General features: G+C 46.2%; 1 protein-coding gene across 2 annotated transcripts in view; it reads right to left on the reverse strand.

Moving 5' to 3' along the window:
- Positions 1-25,573, reverse strand: part of galntl6 (polypeptide N-acetylgalactosaminyltransferase like 6) — a 1,196,842-nt gene that overhangs the window by 121,253 nt on the left and 1,050,016 nt on the right. For both annotated transcript variants that reach the window (XM_080189755.1, XM_080189754.1), the window contains one exon: positions 12,763-12,870. In XM_080189755.1, the coding sequence (XP_080045881.1) occupies positions 12,763-12,870 (108 nt within the window). The remainder of the gene's footprint in view (positions 1-12,762; positions 12,871-25,573) is intronic.

Here is a 25,573-nt window from a genome sequence, read left to right on the forward strand (position 1 = left end):
TATAATATGTAGGGATATGGGGGGGTAGGGCCTGAGGTGGGATTGTACTTGGTGCAGACTCGATGGGCCGAAGGGCCTCTTTTTGCACTGTAGGGTTCTATGGTTCTGTGCAGCTATCCCAACTAGGGCCCCACTCGGGGACAGGTTGACAATGCCCCTGGAATGTTCCTGGCATGGGATTACATCCCTCTGCCTCCCCCACACTTTGAGACAGGAGGCCGGCAGCAGGTCGGAGGTAGATTCCTGGCGGCAAAACGCAAGGCTATTGCTATGTCTTCCACAAACATTCAATCCCTCCATCGCCGACACACAGTGGCAGCCATGTGTACCCTCTACAAGATGCCCTGCAGCAGCTCACCCTCAGCCTTCTCTACTTCATAAAAAACAGCCCCAGCCCATCCAGTCTCTGTGCGTGGCTGAAACGCTCCAGCCCAGGCAACATCCTGGTGAACCTTCCTCTCGAGTGCGATCACAAGATGCCCACGTAAAAGATACTATATAAATGCAAGTTTGACCGTCTGTTTTCTAAACAAAATAAAGAAAAACACAAAATTGAGGAAATGGTTAAGAGAACATCTTTCCTGCTGAATAAATGTGACATTCTTGGGTAGCACAAGCTTTTAAGAATTCATGTGCACATCGTGTTGTTCTGGCTGGTTGAACCTTATATCCCGTGGAGGTTCCCACTGATTAAGAGTCGCGTTTTGCTGACGTGTCCTCAATTAACATGCTTTCTGGAAAGCCAAGGTCGCCATCTTCATCTGACAGGTTGACAGCCAACTGGGAGACAGTGAGGTTGGCTCCCATCTGGGGCGATTGTACTTGGGCCAGATTTTCCACTTCTGGCTTCATGCATTCACAAAGGGACCGTGTCGCATTAGCTAGGTCACAAGTTCCCAACTGGTGCGCGAGTTGCACAGACTTTCCTCTTCATTATTAATTTCAGGCACAAGATAGTCGTCGCGAACGAGCTGGGGCAACAGCATAATTAGATTAGATAGATTCATCAAAGCTATCCTTATCCCTGTGCTAATAACCAGGCAGGCATTCATTTGCCAATGACGTTCATAAATAATGATATTTATTATGGAAAACCCCAAATAAAATCATTACGAATTTATCAAAGCTGTTTTATTCCTGTGCTAATGTTTTATCTGGCAATGACATTATACTAATAAATAATGATATTTTATAAGGGAAAAATTAATAAAATGTGGGATAATTGCATTATTTATCACACGAATTAAAATGAAAATGCTTTGTCAATAGTGCCTGCGTATTGTGTTGATTTACACTGAACAAGGCTCTTCACAGTAATTAATTGTGCGTGAAGGTGCGTAATTGTGTTGCGATGTTTGGAAGAGAGAACAAGAGCCTTTCCCACTTTCAATTCTCCCCCTTTCATGCCAGGGACCTGGGTTCAATTCCCAACTTGGGCCACTGTCAGTGCAGATTCTGCACATTCTCCCCATGTCTGTGTGGGTTTCCTCCAGGTGCTAGGGGATTTTTCACAGTAACTTCATTGCAGTGTTAATGTAAGCCTACTTGTGACTGATAAGTAAACTTTTCTTTTCCCGTTTCCTCCCATAATCCAAAAGATGTGCTGGTTAGGTGCATTGGCCATGCCTAATTCTCCTACAGTATACTCAAACAGGCTTGGAGTGTGGCAACTAGGGGATTTTCACAGTAACTTCATTACAGTGTTAATGTAAGCCTACTTGTGACACTAATAAATAAACTTTAAAGGTAAAACCCCATATCCCTCTTTGACTTGAAAAGATAGGTGATCAATAAAGAGATGTGTTGTCATATTCCCTTGTTACTTAAGGCACAAAAGGATAGTTTAGTGCAGATTCCCTGCTAACCATGGCACAGCACAAATCACAGTTGTCAAGTTAGTGAAAACTCTATTAACTCAACTCCTCTCAAAATGATGAATATTTGCTTGAGCGAGGAATAGATTTGCACAGATATGCTCCATTGGACACCAGTCACTTTACGCACCAAGAGAGATGTCATCTGTGTAATGCAGAATTCAAGTTGAGTAACGCAAATTGTAATGTTGGACCAATATCATTGACTTCACAATCAATTATGTTTTGGGGGTCAAGGAGAAATTGTGCTGAGCTGTGCTGGCTTGAAGAAGGTAAGTTCTTCACCCAATATCCTGAGGTTACCATTTACCTGAAACTGGACTGGAGCAGCCCTATAAATACTGCGGCTACAAGAACAGGTCAGAGGCTAGGAGTACTGCAGTGAGTAACTCACCTCCTGATTTTCCAAACCCTGTCCACCACCTACAAGGCACAAGTTAGGAATGTGATGGAATACTCTCCACTTGTCTGGATGGATGCAGTTCTAGCAACACTCAAAAGGCTCAACATCATCAATACTGTTGATTGGCACCAGGGACCCGGGTTTGGTTCCTGGCTTGGGTCACTCTCTGTGTGGGGTTTGCACATTCTCCCCATGCCTGCGTGGGTTTCCTCCGGGTGCTCTGGTTTCCTCCCACATTCTGAAAGACATCCGGTTCAATGCATTGACCCGAATAGGCACCAGACTAGGGAAATTTTATTGCAGTGTTAATGTAAGCCTACTTGTGACTAATAAATAAACTTTATTATTTCATTATTACTTCAAACATTCACTTCCTCCACCACTAATGCACAGTTGGCAACTGTGTGTACCACCTATAAGATGCACTACAACAACACACACAGGTTCCTTTGATCGCACCTTCTAAATCTACCAGTTAGAAGGACAAAGGCAGCAGATGCATGGGAACACCACCAACAGCAAGCTCCCCCCGTATGCCTTCTTGGGTGCTATGGGAATTTCACCGCAACTTTGTTGCAGTGTTGATGTAAGCTACTTGTGACTAATAAATAAACTTTCCTTTTCTCGTTTCCTCCTATAATCCAATAGACATGCTGGTTAGGAACTATTTTGCCATTCCTTCACTATTCCTGGGTCAAAACCCTGGAACTCCCTAACAGCACTGTGGGTGTAACTACACTAAATTTCACTAAAGTGAGCTAAAATTTAGTCCCCGACAGTGAGTGGAAGCGGGCTGAAGGTCACAAAAAAAGAAGTTTAAAATGTAATCCTATTCTCCCAAAAGGGAAGAAAAGACAGTTTGGACCTCTGATTTCTGAGTTAACATGAGATATAGTTCTGATGAAATGTCATAGTCTGAAATGTTAAACTCTGTTTCTCTCTCTCTCACCACAGATGCTGTTGAGTATTTCCAGCATTTTCTGTTTTTTATTTCAGATTTCCAGCTTTCGCAGCATTTTAGATTAGTGTTCCTCCAGGTCCTGCTGAAGGAAGGCTAAGGCCCCCACTTCCCTGATCCTGCCCTCCCTGATTGTGGGCAATTCCAGTGAGATGTGCAGCACGTTGATTCTACTCTATGCCTGATCTCTACGCAGAGGCCTCTGGGTGCCTCAAACATCCATAGTTCCTCACCCAAAGTGGGTACGGTGCATCTGGCTGTGATAAATCAAGGTCTTGGATTTTAAGATACCCTAAACCTCTTTTACGCTGTAGCACAGGGGAGGCAGTGGCGTAGTGGTATTGTCACTGAGCTAGTAATCCAGAGACCCAGGGCAATACTCAAATCAATGAAATTTACAGCACAACAGGAGGCCAATTGGCCATCGAGTCTGCACCGACCACAATCCCACCCAGGCCCTATCCCTGTAACCCCATGTAGTTACCCTGTTAATTCCCCCCCAGCACAAAGGGAAATTTAGCATGGCCAATCTGCTTAACCTGCACATCTTTGGACTGTGGAGGAAACCGGAGTACCGGGAGGAAACCCACGCAGACACGGGGAGAATATTGCAAACAGCAAAGGTCCCAGCACTAATCTGTGAGGAACGCCATTAATCACAGCCCTCCATTCACTTCCACTTCTATGACTGAGTCAGTTCTGTATCCACCTTGCCAGCTCACCTCTGATCCTGTGTGACTTCACCTTCTGCACCAGTCTGCCATGAGGGATCTTGTCAAAGGCCTTACTAAAATCCATGTAGACAACATCTACTTGATTAAAACATACAGGCTGGAATTTTACCTCCCATCCGCCACAGGCATCAGAGTGGACGAGGAGCGGACCACAGAATGGCCCATTGACATCGGGCCGGATTTTACGGTTTTGGGAAGAGCGAGGTCAGAAAATCCTGTCCACAGGATCCTGAAGGGTTTTGACACGGTGGATGTGGAAAGGCCATTTTCTCTCGTGGGAAAATCTAGAACTCGGGAGGGGGGCATTGTTTAAAAATAAGAGATCACCCATTTAAAACAGAGATGAGGAGAAGTGTTTTCACTCAGTGTGTCTTTGGAAAAGGCGGTGGAAGCAGAGTCTTTGGATCTTTTTAAGGCAGTGGTCTTGGATTCTGAGTAACAAGGGGGTGAAAGGTTATCAGGAGTAGGCAAGACACAGATTTGAGGTTGCTATCAGATCAGCCATGATCTTATTAAGTGGCAGAGCAGGCCAGAGGGGCCGAATGGCCTCCTCCTGCTCTCTGTTCATCTGTTCTTATACAAAATCAGGAACACACGACGGATAGAATTTCACGGTGCCAATGTCGCAGGGGCGGGGCCATAAAATGGTTGCTCAGGAATCTATTGACTTTTGTGGACAGAAAGATTCCAGCCAATGGGCGGAAGATTCGGGCGGCACGGTAGCACAGGGGTTAGCACTGCTGCTTCACAGCTCCAGGGTGCTGGGTTTGAATCCCGGCTCAGGTCACTGCCTGTGTGGAGTTTGCACATTCTCCTCGTGTCTGCGTGGGTTTCCTCCGGGTGCTCCGGTTTCCTCCCACAGTCCAAAGATGTGCGGGTTAGGTTGATTGGCCATGCTAAGAAATTGTCCCTTAGTGTCTAGGGATGCGTAGGTTAGAGGGATTAGTGGGTGTAATATATGGGGATAGGGCCTGGGTGGGATTGTGTTTGGTGCAGACTCGATGGGCCGAAGGGCCTCTTTCTGCACTGTAGGGTTCTATGTTCTAATGTATCCGAAAGGGTCCGATTCAATATGGGTTTTCAAAACGCAATTTGAGATGCGCTTGGTGAGGACTAATCTGCAGTAATTTGGGGAACGAAAGCTGAGGTCTTGAACTAAACTGGATGGCTTTAGCACAGACACAGATTCTCTCTGTCTCATGAGACTCCATGATTTTATTTTAAGGAAGCATTTCTAACTGTGGTCCTCAGAGACTGCCAACTCATCAAACTTTCCTCTCAAGTTTGTGTGCAACCAAAGGTGGGCGAAGATTGAGCTACAAACAGCTCTTGCTATCCAACTAATCTGATATTGCTGTACTTCTTAATGAAATAATTTAATTATATTTTCATAGCAAACTGGTTACAGAGTAGAACGAGCCTTCCCTTGGCAGTCCAATGATGTGGCTGAGTGCCGTTTCCTGATTGCTTTGAAGCGCTTAGTGATTCAGTAAGGGAGGTTAAAGGTACATCCCTGGAGCTCCATTTGGAAAGGATGCTTCCCAGGCCTTTGGGCAGTGAGCTTAAATTCCTGATGTCTGACAGCTAAGAAAAGCTGGTCCCCCCCAAGTCCTGGTCCCCCCACACTGTAGTTAAGAAAGCCAGCCAACGCCTCCACTTCCTCAGAAGATTAAGGAAGTTTGGCACGTCAGCTACAATTCTCACCAACTTTTACATATGCGCCATACAAAGCATTCTGGTTGTACCATAGCTTGGTATGGCTCCTGCCCAAGGAGCACTGCCTGACCACGTGGGGTCCTTCAATGTCCTCCGGTCCCACTGCCAAGGCTATCACATCAGGACCCTATTGGTGGGGACCATATGTGCCCCTTGGCAGTGAGGACCTCCACTGGTGAGGTTGTCCAGGACTCATTAATAATATTGGAATACCAAATAAATATTTAAATCAGCCCAGGCACAAGGCTGATTACGCTGGCAAAATGGTGCCGGGTAACGTCGCGAGAGGCGAGAATTCTAGCATGCGCCCGTTTCATTGTCTCTTGACTGATCTTGCCGGCTTATCACGCTGGTAGATTGGCATGGCAAGCCGGTAAGATCCCTCCCCAATCACCGTGTCAGTTTTAAACGTCAGATTCAATCCTCTAAAATTCAGAAATAAATTGTGCCTCAGCTTTTCGTACTCTGAACAAAAGAGAAAGGTTTCCTCACAATTCTCGTTGGGTTCTGTCGACTGTCACCTCCTTTCTTGCCTTCATTTGCAGAGTAAAGCTAATGTTAAATGTTGAATGTAGTTAATAGTAACGGAAGGAGGGGAAACATGGGAGAGAAGGGAAATATTGAGATGGGTAGCATCAATATCTACTGCAGTGTTAGCCTGAACCTGCACAATATTGCATTCTTTACTGAACAATTCAAACTCAACTGTATCAATACCATAAAGACTTTGACACACTGACCAGTATTGACTTCCCATCAAGCAACACCTTGGTGTTAAACTCTTCTTTCCAAATCGCTCCATGATTTTGTCCCTCTCTATCTCTGAAATCTCTGGCCCCACAACCCTTCGAGGTTTTTGAGTTCCTCCAATTCATCTTGATTACCCCTGGTTTTAAATACTCCATCATTGACGGATATGCCTTCAGCTGCCGAGGTGCCCAGGTTCTGGAACTCCCTGCCTAAACCTGTCCCACCTTCCACCTCCCTTTCTTCCTTCCAGACACTCTTTAAAACTACCTTCTTTGTCTGAGCTCTTGGTCACCGAACTAAAGTTGCCTTATACAGCTTGATGTCTAATTGTGAGTGGAGATGCTGGCGTTGGACTGGGGTGGGCACAGTAAGAAGTCTCATAACACCAGGTTAAAGTCCAACAAGTTTATTTGGAATCACGAGCTTTAGGAGCACTGCTCCTTCATCAGGTGAGTGAGGGTAGATTCACAAACCTACATCTACTCACCTGATGAAGGAGCAACACTCTGCAATTGCTTCTTTGCTTATATATACTGTATTTGTGAACCCATTTCTACTCATCTGATGAAGGAGCAGTGCTCTGAAAGCTTGTGATTCCAGATAAACCTGTTTGACTTTAACCTAGTGTTGTGAGGCTTCTTACGGTGTCTCATTAAACTCCATAACACTCCTGCGAAAGCACCTTGGGAATTTTCTTTATTACATTCAAAGCATTCTATGAATATAAGTTCACATTAGAACTGTGCGTGAAATAACTAAGTCCATCTGTATGCAATTCAAATGACCAACATCTCATAGGGAAAACATCACAGACAGACAGACTTCATTTATATAGTGACTTTTACAGCTTTATGATGTCCCCAAAGTGCTTTCATGGCCCAATGAAATAATATTGGAAGTCTAGCCACTGTTTTAATGTAGGGAATGTGCCAACCAATGTGAGCATAGCAGGATCCCTCAAAGAGCAATGTGATAATGACCAGATAATTTATTTCAGAGACGTGTTGAGGGATAAGCATTGCCCAGCGCACCAAGTAGAACGCGACTGCACTTCAATGAATTAATGGTGTTAATTAATGGGGTGGCAAGGTGGCACAATGATTAGCACTACTGCCTCACAGCACCAGGGACCCGGATTCAATTCCCAGTTTGGGCCACTGTATGCACGGTCTCCCTGTGCCTGCGTGGATTTCCTCCAGGTGCTCCAGTTTCCTCCCACAGTCTGACAGAAGTGCTGGTTAGGTGCATTGGCCGTGCTAAATTCTCCCTCAGTGTACCCAAACAGGTGCTGGAGTGTGGCGACTAGGGGATTTTCACAGTAACTTCATTGCAGTATTAATATAAACCTACTTGTGACAAATAATTTAACTTCATTTACAAGGAACATGTACCTGGACAATAAATGATTAGTGTTTTTGTGATCTTTTAAGTACTAGTTTAAATTTCAGTGAAAATGATGCCGACCCTGTCTAAGATTAATACTCTCTCATTCTACAAAGATTATCACAATTAACAACTGCATGCACTCTGTTGAACAGACTGGTCACAACACATGAATTATGTTAAACACCTTTCCAAAGGTAGGAATCCTTTCCAGCAATGAAGACAAAGCTTGCACAAAGTATTGAAGCTTGTGAATAGAAAACTCAATTCCTTCTCAATCAGATATCCATTTTTTCCCATCTTAGAATCATACGATCCTATTGTGCAGAAAGAGGTCATTTTCCCCATCAAGTTTGTACCAATTCGCTGACAGAATGAAAGGTTTTACGGCCTAGCTCAAGTGAGACCAGAAATTTCCGCCTGAGATCGACATTTCTGTTGTTTGTCCCTCGTCCACTTCGATCCCATTCAATTTGGGCGGCACAGTAGCACAGTGGTTAGCACTGCTGCTTCACAGCTCTAGGGACCTGGGTTCGATTCCCGGCTCGGGTCACTGTCTGTGTGGAGTTTGCACATTCTCCTCGTGTCTGTGTGAGTTTCCTTTGGGTGCTCCAGTTTCCTCCCACAGTCCAAAGATGTGCAGGTTAGGTTGATTGGCCATGCTAAAATTGCCCCTTAGTGTCCTGGGATGTGTAGGTTAGAGGGATTAGTGGCTAAATGTGTAGGGATATGGGGGTAGGGCCTGGGTGGGATTGTGGTCGGTGCAGACTCGATGGGCCGAAGGGCCTGTTTCTGCACTGTAGGGTTCTATGTTCATGGCAGGCAGGGTGGTAGAATTCCGGTGAATGCGTTTTCTAGGCTCTATCCCTGTAACCCCTTGCATTTTCCATAGTTAATCCATCCAACAAAGGTTTATCGGGCTGATTCCGGGGACTAATGCATGAGGAGAGTCTGACCTGGTTAGGATTGTCGCAAAAACCCAGCCTGCAGGTGCAGCAGGTGGTCAGGAAGGCGAATGGGATGCTGGCCTTCATAGCGAGGGGGATTGAATATAAAAGTAGGGAGGTCTTGCTGCAGCTGTATAGGGCATTGGTGAGGCCGCAGCTGGAGTACTGTGTGCAGTTTTGGTCACCGCACTTACGCAAGGATATTTTGGCCTTGGAGGGAGTGCAGAGGAGGTTTACTAGGCTGATACCGGAGTTGAGGGGGTTGAGCTATGAGGAGAGGCTGAATAAACTAGGCTTGTACTCGTTAGAGTTTAGAAGAATGAGGGGAGATCTCATTGAGACATATAAGATGATGAATGGGATGGATAGGATAGAGGTGGAGAGGCTCTTCCCGCTCAGAAAGGACAGTAGGACTAGGGAGCACAGCCTCAAGATAAAGGGGGGGCGGTTTAGAACGGAGTTGAGGAGGAACTTCTTCACTCAAAGGGTGGTGAATCTCTGGAATTCTCTGCCTGTTGAAGTGGTGGAGGCTGCCTCGCTAAATATTTTTAAGACGCGGGTTGATGGGTTTTTGATAAGCGAGGGGATTAAGGGTTATGGGGAGAGGGCGGGAATGTGGAACTGAGACACGACAGATCAGCCATGATCTTATTGAATGGCGGGGCAGGCTCGAAGGGCTGGATGGCCTACTCCTGCTCCTATTTCTTATGTTCTCATGTTATGATTGTTTTCGCTGGAGATCAGACGAATGAGGGGGGAATCTCATAGAGACTTATAAAATTCTAACGGGGTGGACAGAGTAGATGCAGAGAAGATGTTCCCAATGATGAAGGAGTCCAGAACCAAGGGTTACAGTCTGAAGATACAGGGTGGACCATTTGAGATGGAGATGTGGAGATATTTCTTCACCCAAAGAGTGGAATTCATTACCACAAGAAGTAATTGATGCCAAAGCACTGAATGTATTCAAGAGGTGGTTAGGGTTAGCACTTGGGGTGAACAGGATCAAATGATGGGCAGAAAGCAGGATTAGGCTATTGAGTTGGATGATCAGCCACGATCGTAATGAATGGCAGAGCAGGCTAGGAGGGCTGAATGGCCTCCTCCTGCACCTATCTTCCTATGTTTAACCTTCACATCTTGAGACACGAAAGGCCAATAGAGCATAGCCAATCCACTTCACCTGCACCTCTTTGGACGGTGGGAAGAAACTGGAGCGCCCGGAGAAAAGCCACGCAGAGAAAATGCAAACTCTACACAGACAGTGATCCGAGGCCAGAATTGAACCAGAATCCCTGGTGCTTTAAGGCAAAAATGCTAACCGCTGTGCCACTGTGAGGTCAGGGGCTTTTTTGGTGGAATATCTTTTGTTTTACATGTTATGGATGAAAGGTGACAGCGGTACTTAAGTCTACTAGTCACAAGCGAGCTTGATTTAAAAACCCAAAAGAGTGACCATGGCATTTAATCGATGTGCGAGTTTTTCATTGTCACACACACTCCAAACAGATGTTAGTGTTTTAGACAGTTCTTCTGAGACATCAGCCTGAGATTTGGAAAGGTGTAGTGTGAGGATAAAGTCACCAAATAATTTTTAGAGTGAGACCTACGTAGGAGATCAGAAAGAATACAAGTCGATTGCACTTCTCCCAGGTTAATGGAACCATCAGGCTGATTCGGAGAAATGCAGGCTCCAGTTAATAGGGAAGCTGGGATGGTGTGGGAAAGGCTGGGATTGGGGAGAATTTAGGGTTTCCGCTGGAACTCCAGCTTCCCTTACCGCAGCCAGAGCACTAAAAGGAACACTTACCCAGGGGAGCTTGCAGCTCCTGTCTTGGCTCAATTACCAGGATCCCCACAGCTAGAACCCCCTGTCCCCCGCCCCCGTCCCCCGTCCCCTTCACTCACTACTAGAAACAGGAGGTCATTCAGCCCTTTGAGTCTGCTCCGACATTCATAATGATCATAGCTGATTGTCGAATTTAATAGCCTGATCCCACCTTCCCCACATTTCATTTGATTTCCTTTGCCTCAGGTGCCATATCTAACTGCTTCTTGAAAACATAGTGTTTTGGCCTCAGCTACTTTCCGTGGTAACAAATTCTACAGGCAGACCACTCTCTGGGTGAAAAGAATTCTCTTCACCTCAGCGCTAAATTGTCTACCTTTTATCCTCACACTGTGATCCCTGGTTCTGGACTCCCTCAGTAAGAAGTCTCACAACTGTGGACTAGCTGTGGACTTCTTACTGTGTTTATCCCAGTCCATTGCCGGCATCTCTACATCTGGACTCCCTCTCCATTGGGAACATCCTTCCTGCATCAACCCTGTCTAAGTCCTGTTAGAATTTTGTAGGTTCTTATGGGGTCCCCCCCTCATTCTTCTGAAGTCCAGCGAAAACAACCCTAACTGACTCAATCTCTCCTCGTACTGCAGTCCTGCCATCCCAGGAATCAGTTTGATTAACTTTATCTGCGCTCCATCTGGAGCAAGAAAATACTTCCTCAGGTAAGGAGGTGAAAACTGCACACAATACTCCAGGTGTGGCCTCACCAATACTGTGTGCAACTGCATCAAGACGTACCTGCTTCTGTACTCAGATCCTCTCGTTATGAAGGCCAATATTGGTAAGGCCAGACTTGGAATACTGTGCACAGTTCTAGTCACCTTATTATAGAAAGGATATTATTAAACTAGGGAGAGTGCAGAAAAGATTTACTAGGATGCGACCGGGACTTGATGTTTGTGTTATGAGAGGCTGGGTAGACTGGGACTTTTCTCTCTGGGGTGTAGGAGGCTGAGGGGTGATCTTATGGAAATCTATAAAATAATGAGGGTCATAGACAAGGTAGATAGTCAACATCTTTTCCCAAAGGTAGGGGAGTCTAAAACTAGAGGGCATAGGTTTAAGGCGAGAGGGGAGAGGTACAAAAGTGTCCAGAGGGGAAATTTTTTCTTACAGTGGATGGTGAGTGTCTGGAACAAGCTGCCAGAGGTAGTACTGGAGGTGGGTACAATTTTGTCTTTTAGAAAGCATTTAGATAGTTACATGGGTAAAATGGGTGTAGAGGGATATGGGTGGGCCAAATGAGGGCAATTGGGATTAGTTTAGGGGTTTAAAAAAAAGGGCAGCATGGAGAAGTTGGGCCGAAGGGCCTGCTTCTGTGCTGTAAACCTCTATGAGGTTGTCAAACGAGGGGCATGTACACGGTGGGTCGTGCGTGGGCTGCTCTTGGATGTTTCGAGAGTGGCCTAGTACTTCGTATCGATGTGTGTGCTTAAATCTGGACCAGCAGACGGGCACCACAACAGCTCAGTGACTATCACTGCTAGCTGTGCGGGTACATGGATTTGGGCCTGTGTCTGTGGGAGTTTGCGCATTCTCCCTGTGGTTGCGTGGGTTTCCTCCGGGTGCTCCGGTTTCCTCCCACACCCCAAAGATGTGCTCTTAGGCTGATTGGTTTTACCAAATTGACCCTACACTATTCTCCCCTGAATCTGGCTACAGTAGGGGTACCATTCGCATACACACGGGGCAAGGTAGGTGTAGGAAAAGGCTTTAAAATGGCGGCGCGGGCTGTGTGGGCCGAAGGGCCTGTTTCCCGTGCCGGGTTGTTCTTTGTTCTTTGACTCTAACATACCATTTGCCTTTTTTACTCTCTGCTCACATGCATGCTTGCCTTCAGCGACTGGTGTACGATAACACCCAGACAGGTAACTCCCCCATGTTGTGAATTTGGTTGATGTTAATTAGGCCGTCACCTGCCTTTTGCCCGAAGCTCATCCCCGGCCTGAGCTCTCTGCTATAGAATTGAAAAGGGTAGGAGTGGTGTCAGAGTGGTATTGAGTTCTCTAATCCTGATATTCTTCTACCTGTTGGTCAGGGGAGGGGTGGCTTTAAAATTGGGGCCAATGTTGCGCAGGTACGTGGAGCACTGTTTGCCTCACTGACCTTAACTGCACTGATCCCTGTAAAAGGGAGGAGTCCTGTACTCACCCTTGCTAAACTGGTCCCGGAGGGAACTTTATAAGGAACGTACTTTCTGTAGATGTGTCCCACTCTGGAGCAAGGAGCATCGTACATGTGACCTCCGCACATCCAAACCTACAGAGATGAGGAGAAAAGAAAGAGGTAGCGGTTAAGAGTGGTAGAATCACAGAATCCCTACAGTACAGAAGGAGGCCATTTGGCCCATTAAGTCTGTGCCAACCATAATCCCACCCAAGCCCTATTTCTGTAATCCTCATTTAATAATCCCCTGACAATTTAGAAAGGCCATTCAACCAAACCTGCACATCTTTGGAATGTGGGAGGAAACCGGAACACCTGGAGGAAACCCACGCAGACATGGGAAAATGTACAAACGCCACACAGACAGTGAACTGAGGCCAGAATTGAACCCGGGTCCCTGGCGCTGTGAAGCAGCAATGCTAACCACTGCTCAACCGTGCCATCCTGAAAATCTTACCATTGAATTGCAGAGGCTAGAAGTACAACATTTGTTTGTATTACAATGAAGTACAGAACTAACTGGGATACATCACTATATTACTGGACTTGAATTAGAGCAGGCTGGGAATCAAGTGGATCAAATTTTCAAATGCCAACATGGTTGTCTGAGGATTTGAATTTTTTTTTAATTCCTGTCTACAGAAAATAAATATTTTTTTACTCATTTTAGGGACATGGGGCATCGCTGGTTGGCCAGCATTTATTGTCCTTCTGTAGTCACCCTTGAACTGAGTGGCTTGCTAGGACATTTCACAGGACACTTGAGAATCATATTCCACTCCCTATCATTGACCAGAATGACAGGGAGTGGAATAGCTTGATCTTGGGTTCGGACATAGCTTGACACAACATCGAGGGTCGAAGGGCCTATACTGCAGATGGAGTACGATGTTAGCAAGTGTGAGGCAGATGGAGTACAATGTCAGCAAGTGTGAGGCAGATGGAGTACAATGTCGCAAGTGTGAGGCAGATGGAGTACAATGTTAGCAAGTGTGAGGCAGATGGAGTACAATGTCAGCAAGTGTGAGGCAGATGGAGTACAATGTTAGCAAGTGTGAGGCAGATGGAGTACAATGTTAGCAAGTGTGAGGTTATCCACTTTGGCAGGAATAATAGCAGGAGGGATTACTATTTAAAGGGCGAAAAGCTGCAGCATGCTACGGTGCAGAGGGACCTGGGGGTCCTTGTGCATGAGTCGCAAAAACCCAGTCTGCAGGTGCAGCAGGTGATCAAGAAGGCAAATGGAATGCTGGCCTTTATAGTGAGGGGGATAGAATATAAAAGCAGGGAGGTCTTGCTACAACTGTACAGGGTACTGGTGAGGTCGCAGCTGGAGTACTGTGTGCAGTTTTGGTCGCCGCACTTGCGCAAGGATATATTGGCCTTGGAGGGAGTGCAGAGGAGGTTCACTAAGCTGATACCGGAGATGAGGGGGTTGGACTATGAAGAGAGACTAAATAAACTGGGTCTGTACTCGTTGGAGTTTAGAAGGATGAGGGGGGATCTTATAGAGACGTATAAGATAATGAAGGGGATGGATAGGGTAGAGGTAGAGAGATTCTTCCTGCTCAGAAAGGACAGCAGGACTAGAGGGCACAGCCTCAAGATGGGGGGGGAGGGCAGTTTAGAATGGAGGTGAGGAGGAACTTCTTCACTCAAAGGGTGGTGAATCTCTGGAATTCTCTGCCCGTTGAAGTGGTGGAGGCGACCTCGCTAAATATATTTAAGACACGGGTAGATAGGTTTTTGGTAGGGAAGGGAATTAAGGGTTATGGCGAGAAAGCGGGAAAGTGGAACTGAGCCACTTCAGATCAGCCATGATCTTATTGAATGGTGGGGCAGGCTCGAAGGGCTAGATGGCCTACTCCTGCTCCTATTTATTATGTTCTTATGTTCTTACTGTGCCGTACTGTTCTACGTTCTATGTTCTAATCAACCACATTACTGTGGCCCTGAAGTCACATGTAGACCAGGCCAGTTAAGGTCGGCAGATTTCCTTCCCTGAAGGACATTAGTAAACCAGACAACCGACAATGGTTTCGTGGTCATTAATAGATTCTTAATTCCAGATTCTTAAAAAAAATTCCACCCACCATTTACCATGGCAGGATTTGAAGCCTGGCTTCAAATGGTTCAAATGGTTACCATTGACCAGAAACTGAACTGGGTCAGCCATCTAAATACAGTGGCTCCCAGAGCAGGTCAGAGGCTGGGAATTCTGTGGCGGAACTCACCACCTGACTCCCCAAGACCTGTCCATCATCTACAAGGCACAAGTCAGGAGTGTGATGGAATATTCTCCATTTGCCTGGATGAGTACATTAGCTGATTTTCTGAATTTAATAGCCAAGCAATAATACCACAAGGCCATCACCTCCCCATAACAATAATGCTGAGCATGAATCTGTTGGATTGTCGTAAAAGTCTCAAAATGAATCACAATTGTAATTTAGGGAAGGAAACCTCCCGTGGCAGATACAGTATAGTATGGATAAATGAGAGGCTATCCACTTTGGTAGCAATAATAGGAAGACAGATTATTACTTGAATGGGTGTAAATTTGGAGAAGTGGATACTCAATGAGTCTTGAAATCCTTATGCGTAAGTAAGCATGCGGGTAAGCAGGCAGTAAAGAAGGCAAATGATATGTTGGCCTTCAGAGCGAGAGGCTTCGAGTATAGATATAGGGATGTTTTGCTGCAATTATATAGGGTGTTGGTGAAGCCACACCTAGAGTATTGTATGCAGTTTTGGTATGCTTATCTGAGGAAGAATATCCTTGCTATAGAAGGAGTACAGTGGAGGCTTACCAGATTGATTCCTGGGAGGGCATGTCTGTCATATGAGGAGAGACTAATTTGTTTAGGATTATATTCACTAAAGTTCAGAAGAGTGAGATGGGATCTCATTGAAACTTTAAAAATTCTAACAAGTTTAGACAGGGTAGATTCAGAAAAATGTTCCCAATGGTGGGGGAGTACAGAACTAGTGGTCATAGTTTGAAAGTAAGAGGTAAATCTTTTGGAACTGAGGTGAGGAGAAGTTTCTTCACTCAGAGGTTGGTGAATGTGTGGAATTCACTACCACAGAATGTAGTTGAGGCCAAAACGTTGTCTGATTTCAAAAAGAAATTAGATAAAGTGCTTGGGGATAGAGGGATCAAGGGATATGGGGGGGAATGAGGGATCAGGGTATTAAATTCGATGATTAGCTATGATCAAGATGAGTGGTGGAGCAGACCCGAATTGCCTAGTCCTGCTTCAACTTTCTATGTTTCTATATCCTTATGAATTCTGGCCTATATGTAACCTTAGAGCAAGGAGATTGAGGAGAGTTTTGACAGCGGTGCAACATTTCTTGACAAATTTAAATTAGAGAGACAAAGACCATTCGGTGATGCTGCAACAACTGGGAACACAAACGTAGGTTCTGTTTTGACAGGAAGCATTGAGGGGGGACGTGAGGAAAATGTTTTCAACATGGTGAGTGGTAACGAGCTGGAAGCCATTTCTCATGAGTGAGGTGTAAGCGGAGATGATCAAAAACCTCAAAGGGAGATTGAATGGGGTGCTTGAGGGAAGTACGCTTGAATGTTTTGTTCTCCGGAGTGCTGGTCAATGGGCCAAATAGCCATTTTTCTGCGTGGTAACAACTCCACTCTGAACTATATTTTAAGGTGATTTCTGTTTTATAAATCGGTCAAAAGGAACAGCAATTCCCTGACAAGTACCAACATCACTTTCTGAGTGGAATTCAGAATAAATACCTGCCAAGAATGAACGAGCAATTAAAAACAATTTAAAATCACACATAATCAAGCCACCTCTACTCTGTACACCCACCAGAACTTTTGCAAAATGTCACCTTATTATACAAGCTCTTTTGCTATTTGCATTTTCTGAGTGAATAAAGCCTTGAATGGCTCATTTTTATTATCTGAATTGGACTTGTCATCATTCCCATATCTAGCAAAACGTATGTTTGTTTAGTATCACTAGGAGGTTTATATTGAGACTGCAGTGAGTATCCCCTAGCCGTCACCTGTTCAGGTACACCGAGGGATAATTTAACATGGACAATGCACCCACCTAGCACATTGTTCAGACTGTGGACAGAAACCAGAGCACCTGGAGGAAACCCACACAGACATGGGGAGAACGTGCAGACTCCACACAGACAGTGACCCAAGCCGGGAATCAAACCCAGGTCTCTGGGCGCTGTGAGGCAGTACTGCTAACCACCCTGCCTCTGTGCTGCCCTTTGGTCTTACTGCAACGTTTTGGCACTCTCCATTTCCTGCTCATTTCCATTCCCCATCTGGAACATTCCTATTTACATTCCAGTGAATAAATATATCCAGTTCGCTATTCGTGAGAAACCAATGACATGTTGCTCATGTTTTAAATAACATGGCATTAAAAGAGCTGTGGAAATAATCTCTTATCTTCAGCTAAAGACTTGGCAAGATTTCTGCTCTCTCTACCTGTTTGCATCCCAGATATTCAGCCAGAAAGGCAAAGACCACCTTCCACAAGAAAGAACCTACCATCCCGTTGGCATTCAATGGCATAATCATCTTCAGTTCCCTGCTACCACCATTCCAGGGGTTAACATTGGCCAGAAACTGGACTGGGCCAGCCATCTAAATACAGTGGCTCCCAGAGCAGGTCAGAGGCTGGGAATTCTGTGGCGGATAACTCACCACCTGACTCCCCAAGACCTGTCCATCATCTACAAGGCACAAGTCAGGAGTGTGACGGAATACTCTCTATTTGCCTGGATGAGTACAGCTCCAACAACACTCAAGAAGCTCAGCACCTTCATTCAACATTCACTCCCAGCACTGATGCACGGTGGCAGCAGTGTGCACCACCTACGAGATGCACTGTAGCAACTCCCAAAGTCCTTTAACAGCGGCTTCCAATCCGGTTATCTCTTACATCTAGAAGAATAAGGGCAGCAGATGCATGGGAACAGAATGACCAACAAGCCACACGCCATCCTGATTTGGAAATATGTTGTCATGCCTTCACTGTTGCTGGGTCAAAATCGTGGAACTCCCTCCCTAACAACATATGGGTGTACCTATACCACATGTACATAGAATCATCATAGAATCCCTGCAGTGCAGAAGGAGGCCATTGAGCCCATCGAGTCTCCACCAACCATAATCCCACCCAGGCCCTATTCCTGTAACCCCACATATGCACCCTGCTCATCCCCTGACACAAGGATCAATTTAGCATGGCCAATGAACCTAAACCACACATATTTGGACTGTGAGAGGCAACTGGAGCACCTGGAGGAAACCCATGCAGACACAGGGAGAATGTGCAAACTCCACACACAGTAAGAAGTCTCACAACACCAAGTTAAAGTCCAATAGGTTTATTTGGTAGCAAAAGCCACTAGCTTTGGAAGTGCTGCTTCTTCATCAGGTGAACTCCACACATACAGTGACCCAAGCCGAGAATCGAACCCAGGTCCCTGGCACTGTGACACAGCAGCGCCAACCACTGTGCCACCGTGTCACCCCCATCAATGATTCAAGAAGGCAGCTTCTCAAAGACAATTGGCGGGGGGTTGGGGGCAATAAACTGTCCTGGTATAGCCAGCAATAGACACATCCTGTGAAATAATTTTTTAAAAAGTCCACTCTTGGCAGCCCTTACCTTCAGCTGTCTGGGCCCTATTACTTGAGATGCTGCACTGGAGCATTATTGGAGCATTTCTGGCTCCAAGCTGTGTTCCAGCTAGGGTAATTACGTGGAGTTATGGGGATAGGGCCTGGGTGGGATTGTTGTCAGTATAGGCTTGATGGACCAAACGGCCTCCTTCTGCACTGTCAGGGTTCAATGAGGGCAGCATGGTGACACAGTGGTTAGCAGTGCTGTTTCATAGCACTAGGCACCCGGGTTCAATTCCAGCCCTGGGTGACTGTCTGTGTGGAGTTTGCACATTCTCCCCATGCCTGCGTGGGCTTCCTCCAGGCACTCCGGTTTCCCCTCACAGCCCAAAGATGTGTGGGTTAGGTGAATTGGCCATTCTAAATGTCCCTTAGTGTCCAAAAACGTGTAGATTAGATGGATTGGCTCAGGCTAAATTGTGCCTTAGTTGCCTTAGTTAAGCTATGGGGTTTCTGGGATAGGATGAGGGAAAGGGCCTAAATAAGACACACAGCCGGAGAATCAGTGCAGACTTGATGGGCTGAATGGCCTCCTTCTGCACTGTAGGGATCCTATGGTTCTGTGATTCTATGTCAGGACATAATAGGACTGGTGAACTGCTGTGGTGATGCTGGAGATGATTTCAGTGGTGGCTGAATGCAATCCGGGCTTGGTCAGTGGCTCCAGCATCGGAAGTATCCATTGACAACCTGACGTGTAGCCCAGACCCGGGAGAGGGAGAGCAGAACAGCAACAAGCAGCAGCAGGCCTCACTCAGTAAAGCTCACCCAAGGCCAATAGCTCTGGTGCCTGAGCTGGGCCCACAGCCAGCCTCAGGTTCTGGGAAAGGATGGGACGGGGACAAGGCCAGGGTGGCAGGTGGGGGAGAGAAGCAGCAGCAGTGGCAGGGGATGATGAAGGAATGGAGAAAGGATGGGGCCTCTATCTGAATGATTCTTTGAGAATACCGAAGAACAAAGAAGAAAGAACAAAGAAAATTATAGCACAGGAACAGGCCCTTCAGCCCTCCAAGCCTGCACCGACCATGCTGCCCAACTGAACTAAAACCCCCTATCCTTCCAGGGACCATATCCCTCTATTCCCATTCTATTCATGTATTTGTCAAGAAGCCTCTTAAAAGTCATTCACCTCCTTAAAAGTCTAACAGACTAAAGCATTTGTCTTTTAGGACACTGTCCAGAGTTGTTTGATTTGATTTAACTTGATATTGATTTGTTTTATTATTGTCACATCTATTGGTATACAGTGAAAAGTATTGTTTCTTGCACACTATACAGATAAAACATACCGTTCATAGAGTATGTGGGAAGAAGGAAGGGAGAGGGTGCAGAATGTAGTATTACAGTCTTGGCTAGGGTGTAGAGAAAGATCAACTTAATGTGAGGTAGGTCCATTCAAAAGTCTGATGGCAGCAGGGAAGAAGCTGTTCTTGAGTCAAAAACAGAAAATGCCAGAAAACCTCAGCAGGTCTGACAGCATCTGTGGAGTGAGCGTGGAGCCAGCATTTCGAGTCTAGATGACCATTCGTCAGAGCTGAGAGGAAAGACAGTCAGCAGAGATTTACGCTATAAGGGTAGGGAGGGGTGATTGGATTGGACAAAGGGAATGTGAATGAGCACGCAGAAGGCTGAGAAGGTGTTGACTCGAAAGGTTGGCTCCATTCCCTCTCCACAGATGCTGTCAGACCTGCTGAGATTTTCCAGCATTTTTCTGTTTTCGTTTCAGATTCCAGCATCTGCGGTACCTTGTGTTTATCTCTTTCTTCTTGAGTCAGTTGGTACGTGAACTCGGACTTGTGTACCTTTTTCCCGATGGAAGTAGGTGTCCGGGATAAGAGAGATGTTGACCCTTTGTATGATCTGGAGCGGGCGTACAGCTATGTTAAGGAAACAAAGTATTTGAAACGATTGCTCTATGAAATGGAACGGTCCAAGCAATCATTGGTTCTGTCTGGGTGAATCATTGATTATTCTATTGGTTCCTGGTGAATTTTCACCTGAATTTATAAACTATTGGTCTTTTAATTAAAATTGCTGGTTAATCTGTTTCAGCCTTTGGCTGTCACGAGCATTGACTTCAATAGAGACGAATAATGACAAAAGCTTGGTCAAAGAGGCTGCCTTTAAGACGCATCTTGGAGGTCAGGAGGCAAGAGATGGAGTGAAGAAGTTTAGGGAGGGAATTGCAGAGCTTAGGGCCCAGCCAGCTAAAGAGATAGCTGTCAAAGATGCAGCAAGGAGTGGCATGGTGGTACAGTGGTTAGTGTTGCTGCCTCACAGTACTAGGGACCCAGGTTCGAATCCCAGCTTGGGCCTCTGTTTGTGCAGATCTGCGTGTTTCCCTGTGCCTGTGTGGGTTTCCTCCCACAATCTGAAAAATGTGCTGGTCAGGTGGATTGGCCAGGCTAAATTCTCTCTCAGTGTACCCAAACAGGCGCTGGAGTGTGGCAACTAGGGGGTTTTCACAGTAACTTCATTGTAGTGTTAATGTTAGCCTACTTGTGATTAATAAATAAACTTTACAATTAGAATGGGGGACCTGGTCAAGAGGTTAGAATTAGAGTAGTCTTGTGGGATGGCAGGGCTGGAGGTTAATGCAGAGATAGGTATGGTTGAAGCCACAGAGGGATTTGGAAAGAAGGGTGAGAATTTTAATAATTGTGGTCTGGTGTAGGTAAGTGAGTGCAACAGGTGATAGGTAAACGTGCGAATGACGATACGAATATAGGCATAAAAAAAAGCCAATGGATTTTAATCAATGCTTTATTCCAACTATTCCCACAAGTTGCCATTGCTAGCACTGCTCGTGTACACACCTAATGGAAAATGGCAGATATATGTGAATGTATGGTAATGTAATGGTAATAAAATTGCTGGAAAATGCCCCTTCAACTAATCAGTATGTTTCTTATCAATGCAGCTCAATCTTTCACGATGGTGCTAAATCATACTGAACTACGTTCAGGGAAATGACAATGTAGATCAGTACAGTTCACGTGGGATGTGATAATTGCCTCCATAGGTGAGTGACAGCCACAGGTCAGATATGCCGCACATTTAATGCTTGCAGTTTTATTAACAACCGATAAATTTTTCACTATTATCTTCAATTGATCCAGTCGTAAAAAAAATTATCCTTCCTTCCCTGTTCTGTACCATCGAGTTATGTGCGTTACGGCAATATGGAAAATCAATAAATCTTAAATGAATTTTCAGATGTTGACAATGTTGATTGCGCTGAGCTTAGCAAGTGGCAACATAGAGTCATAATGACACAGAAGGAGGAAATCCAGCCCGTTGACTCAATGCTAGCATTCATCTGCTGATATCTCATGGGATGACCGGGGCAGAATGGCAGTCATGATGTGGAGATGCCGGCGTTGGACAGTGGTTAGCGGGTGGTGGGGGGGGGGTGCGGTAATATGAATAAAAAGGCATTCATGTATTTCCGTGAAGTATTTAAAGTTGAGGGGTGGCATGGCGGCGCTGTAGTTAGCACTACTGCTTCACAGCGCCAGGGACCTGACTGCAATTCTTGGGTCTATGTGGAGTTTGCATGTCCTCCCTGTGTCTGCACGGGTTTCCTCCGCACGCTCCGGTTTCCTCCCACAGACCAAAGATGCGTCCATTAGGTGGATTTGCCGTGCCAAATTGCCCCATGGTGTCCCAAGATGTATAGGTTAGATGGATTATTGTGCATGGTAAATGCGTGGGGTTACAGGGATAGGACGTGGAGGGGGACCTGGGTTAGATACTCTTTTGGAAAGTTGGTGCAGAGACGATGGGCCGAATGGCCTCCTTCTGCACTGTAGTGTTCTTTGATTCTATGACTGCAGGGATGCAAACTTAACAGAAGCACTTACTTTTAGAATTTTACCTTTCCTCTTCCTTCTGACTGCTTGTTCCAAACTGCCCCCCCACTTCTTCCCTACACTCCAACAGTAGCCCCAACTTCACAGTACTACCCCCTGGACTGAGGTGAGTTGCAATGATAGGACAGCAGGCAATTTGCTTCTGGGTTCAGAAACTCAGTGACAGAAGCCTGTGCTTCATTCCATTGTATTCACAGGGGCACAGTGAGTTAGCACTGCTGCCTCACAGCACCAGGGACCCGGATTTGATTCCCAGCTTGGGTCACTGTCTGTGCGGAGTCTGCATGTTCTCCCTGTCTCATAGAATCACTACAGTGCAGAAAGAGGCCATTCAGCCCATTGCGCCTGCACTGATAACAATCCCACCCAGCCCCTATCCCCATAAACCGAAGTATTTACCCTGCTAATCTCCCTGACACTAAGGGGGCAATTTAGCATGGCCAATCCACCTAACCAGCAGGTCTTTGGGTCATTGGAGGAAACCGGAACACTAGGAGGAAACGCATGCAGACACGGGGAGAACATGCAAACTCCAAATAAACAGTGACTCGAGGCTGGAATTGAACCTGGATCCCTGGTGCTGTGAGGCAGCAGCGCTAACTGTGCTGCCTGTGTCTGTGTGGGTTTCCTCCCAGTCTGAAAAACATGCTGGTTTGGTGCATTGGCCATGTTAAATTCTTCCTCAGTGTGCCCTAACAGGTGCCACAGCGTGGCGACTAGGGAATTTTCACAGTAATTTCATTGCAGTATGAATGTAAGCCTACTTTATGGAATCATAGAATCCCTGCATTTGGCCCATCAAGTCTGCACTGACCACAATCCCACCAAGCCCCTATTCCTGTAACTCCACATATTTACCCTGCTAATCCCCCTGACACTCGGGTTAATTTAGCACGGCCAATCAACCTAACCCGCACATCTTTGGAGTGTCAGAGGAAATCAGACCACTGGGAGGAAACCTTTGCAGGCACGGGGAGAATGTGCAAACTCCACACAGACAATAACCTGCGGCCAGAATTGAACCTGGGTCCCTGGTGCTGTGAGCCAGCAGTGCTAACCACTGTGCCACCGTGCTGCCTGTGACTGAGTGGGTTTCCTCCGGGTGCTCCAGTTTCTCCCACAGTGTGAAAGACGGGCTGGTTAGGGTGCCTTGGCCGTGCTAAGTTCTCCCTCAGCGTACCCGAGCAGGTGCTGGAGCGTGGCGACTCGGGGATTTTCACAGCAACTTCACTGCAGTGTTAACGTAAGCCTACTTGAATAAATAAGCTTCAAATTTTCCATTTGTATGTCTTCAGGAGAGTGTTATTGAAAAACAAACCATACCCTGAACATGACGAGAAGTAAATTAGTCATTGTTACTCCGTATACGATCCCAATGACATGGGTGATGTATCCTGATTGTCTCCCTGGAGGTTGTGTCTTGCACAAGTTCTCAAAATGATTCTTACAGCCAAACTTTCTGCCTTCCGTCTCGGCCAGCTTCCCATCAACTGCAATTACAGTCACTGTGAATGTCACGGTGACCTTCATCCTCTGTCGCAAATCCTGTCAGTAATGGGCTAAAACTAGTTTCAGAGTTGAAAGAACTGCTTACCTATTACCTCCCTTTATATTAATAAGCACGCCAGAGCCCTGAGGTCAGTGTCTTTAATGAGACAAGCAACAGAAGATGACTAAGATGGAAACCCGGGTGACATGAGAGTCTCCCGATGAATCCGTTCCCTGAGCAAAATACACTAAGTCAATTTAGCATCTGAACTCTGTGTGCGGTTACCATGGTTTCCCCCAGACAGGAGACAAGAAGGTGAGGCCTGCATTTCAATTACAGCCCCGAAAATGACAGATTACAGGAAAATAGGGTAATGAAGTCTCGGATGATGGCGGGATTTTGACAGGCACAATAAATAGTTATTTGACTACACCTGATGTATGCCACATTCACCAGGCTCCCACCTCTTCGCTCGGAAACAAAGCAGTTTGTGCAGAGCTGTGCATCGGTTCTCTGCATTAACAAGTAGGGGTTGTGGAGGGAGACTCTGAATTAAAACAGAACAGACTTGACGAATTGTCCTCCTGCTGCTGAGGTTCGGGGAACTTTATCAGCCGCATCTTCGTGACCTGCAGGCTTAAATTGTTTCTTATTAGTTCTCAGGGTGTGAGCGTCGCGGACATGGGTGACATTTGTTGCCATTCCCAATTACCCTTGAGAAGGTGGTGGTGAGCTGCCATGGGATGCACTGTGGCACAGTGGTTAGCACTGCTGCCCCACAGCGCCAGGGACCCCAGTTTAATTCCCGGCTTCGGTCACTGTCTGTGTGGAATTTACACATTCTCCCCGTGTCTGCGTGGGGGTTTCCTCCGGGTGCTTTGGCTTCCTCCCACAGTCCAAAGATGTGCGGGTTAGGAGGATTGGCCATGCTAAATTGACCCTTTAGTGGCAGGGGAACTAGCTGGAGTGGATGATAGGGTTGTGGGATTAGGGTCAGTGCAGACTCGATGGGCCGAATGGCCTCCTTCTGCACTGTAGGATTCTATGATGCTTGAACCGCTGCAGTCCATGTGGTGTTGGTACACCCACAGTGCTGTTTGGGAGGGAGTTCCAGGATTTTGACCCAGCAACAGTGAAGGAATGGAGATGTAGAAAATAGGGACAGGAGTAGGCCATTCAGCCCTTCGAGCCAGCTCCACCTTCAATATGATAATGGCTAATCGTCTATTTTAACACCATACAGCCCACACTCTCCCCATACCCCTTGACAACCTTAGAGTCAATAAACCTACCTATTTTCTTCTTAGATATAAGAACATAAGAACATAAGAAATAGGAGCAGGAGTAGGCCATCCAGCCCTTGGAGCCTGCCCCGCCATTCAATAAGATCATGGCTGATCTGTCGCTGCTCAGTTCCACTGATTTGGCCTTTAGAGCTTTCTGTGGTTGAGAATTCCACAGGCTCACCATCCTTTGCATGAAGAAATTTGTCCTCATCTCGGTCCCAAACGGCTGACCTCGCATCCTGAGCTTGTGACCCCTTGTTCTAGACACCCCTGCCCAGCCAGAGTAAACAACATCCCGACATCCAGTCTGTCCAGGCCTGCCAGAATTTCATACGTTCCAATGAGATCCCCCTTTATTCTTCTAAATTCCAGTGAATACAGGCCCAGTCAGCTCAATCCCTCCTCAAGTGATAATCCTGCCATCCCAGCAAGCAGTCTGGTGATAGTTTGATGTGTCTAAGGC

This window comes from Carcharhinus amblyrhynchos, chromosome 5, assembly GCF_965287045.1.
Source record: "Carcharhinus amblyrhynchos chromosome 5, sCarAmb.v2.hapA, whole genome shotgun sequence".
NCBI lineage: Eukaryota > Metazoa > Chordata > Chondrichthyes > Carcharhiniformes > Carcharhinidae > Carcharhinus > Carcharhinus amblyrhynchos.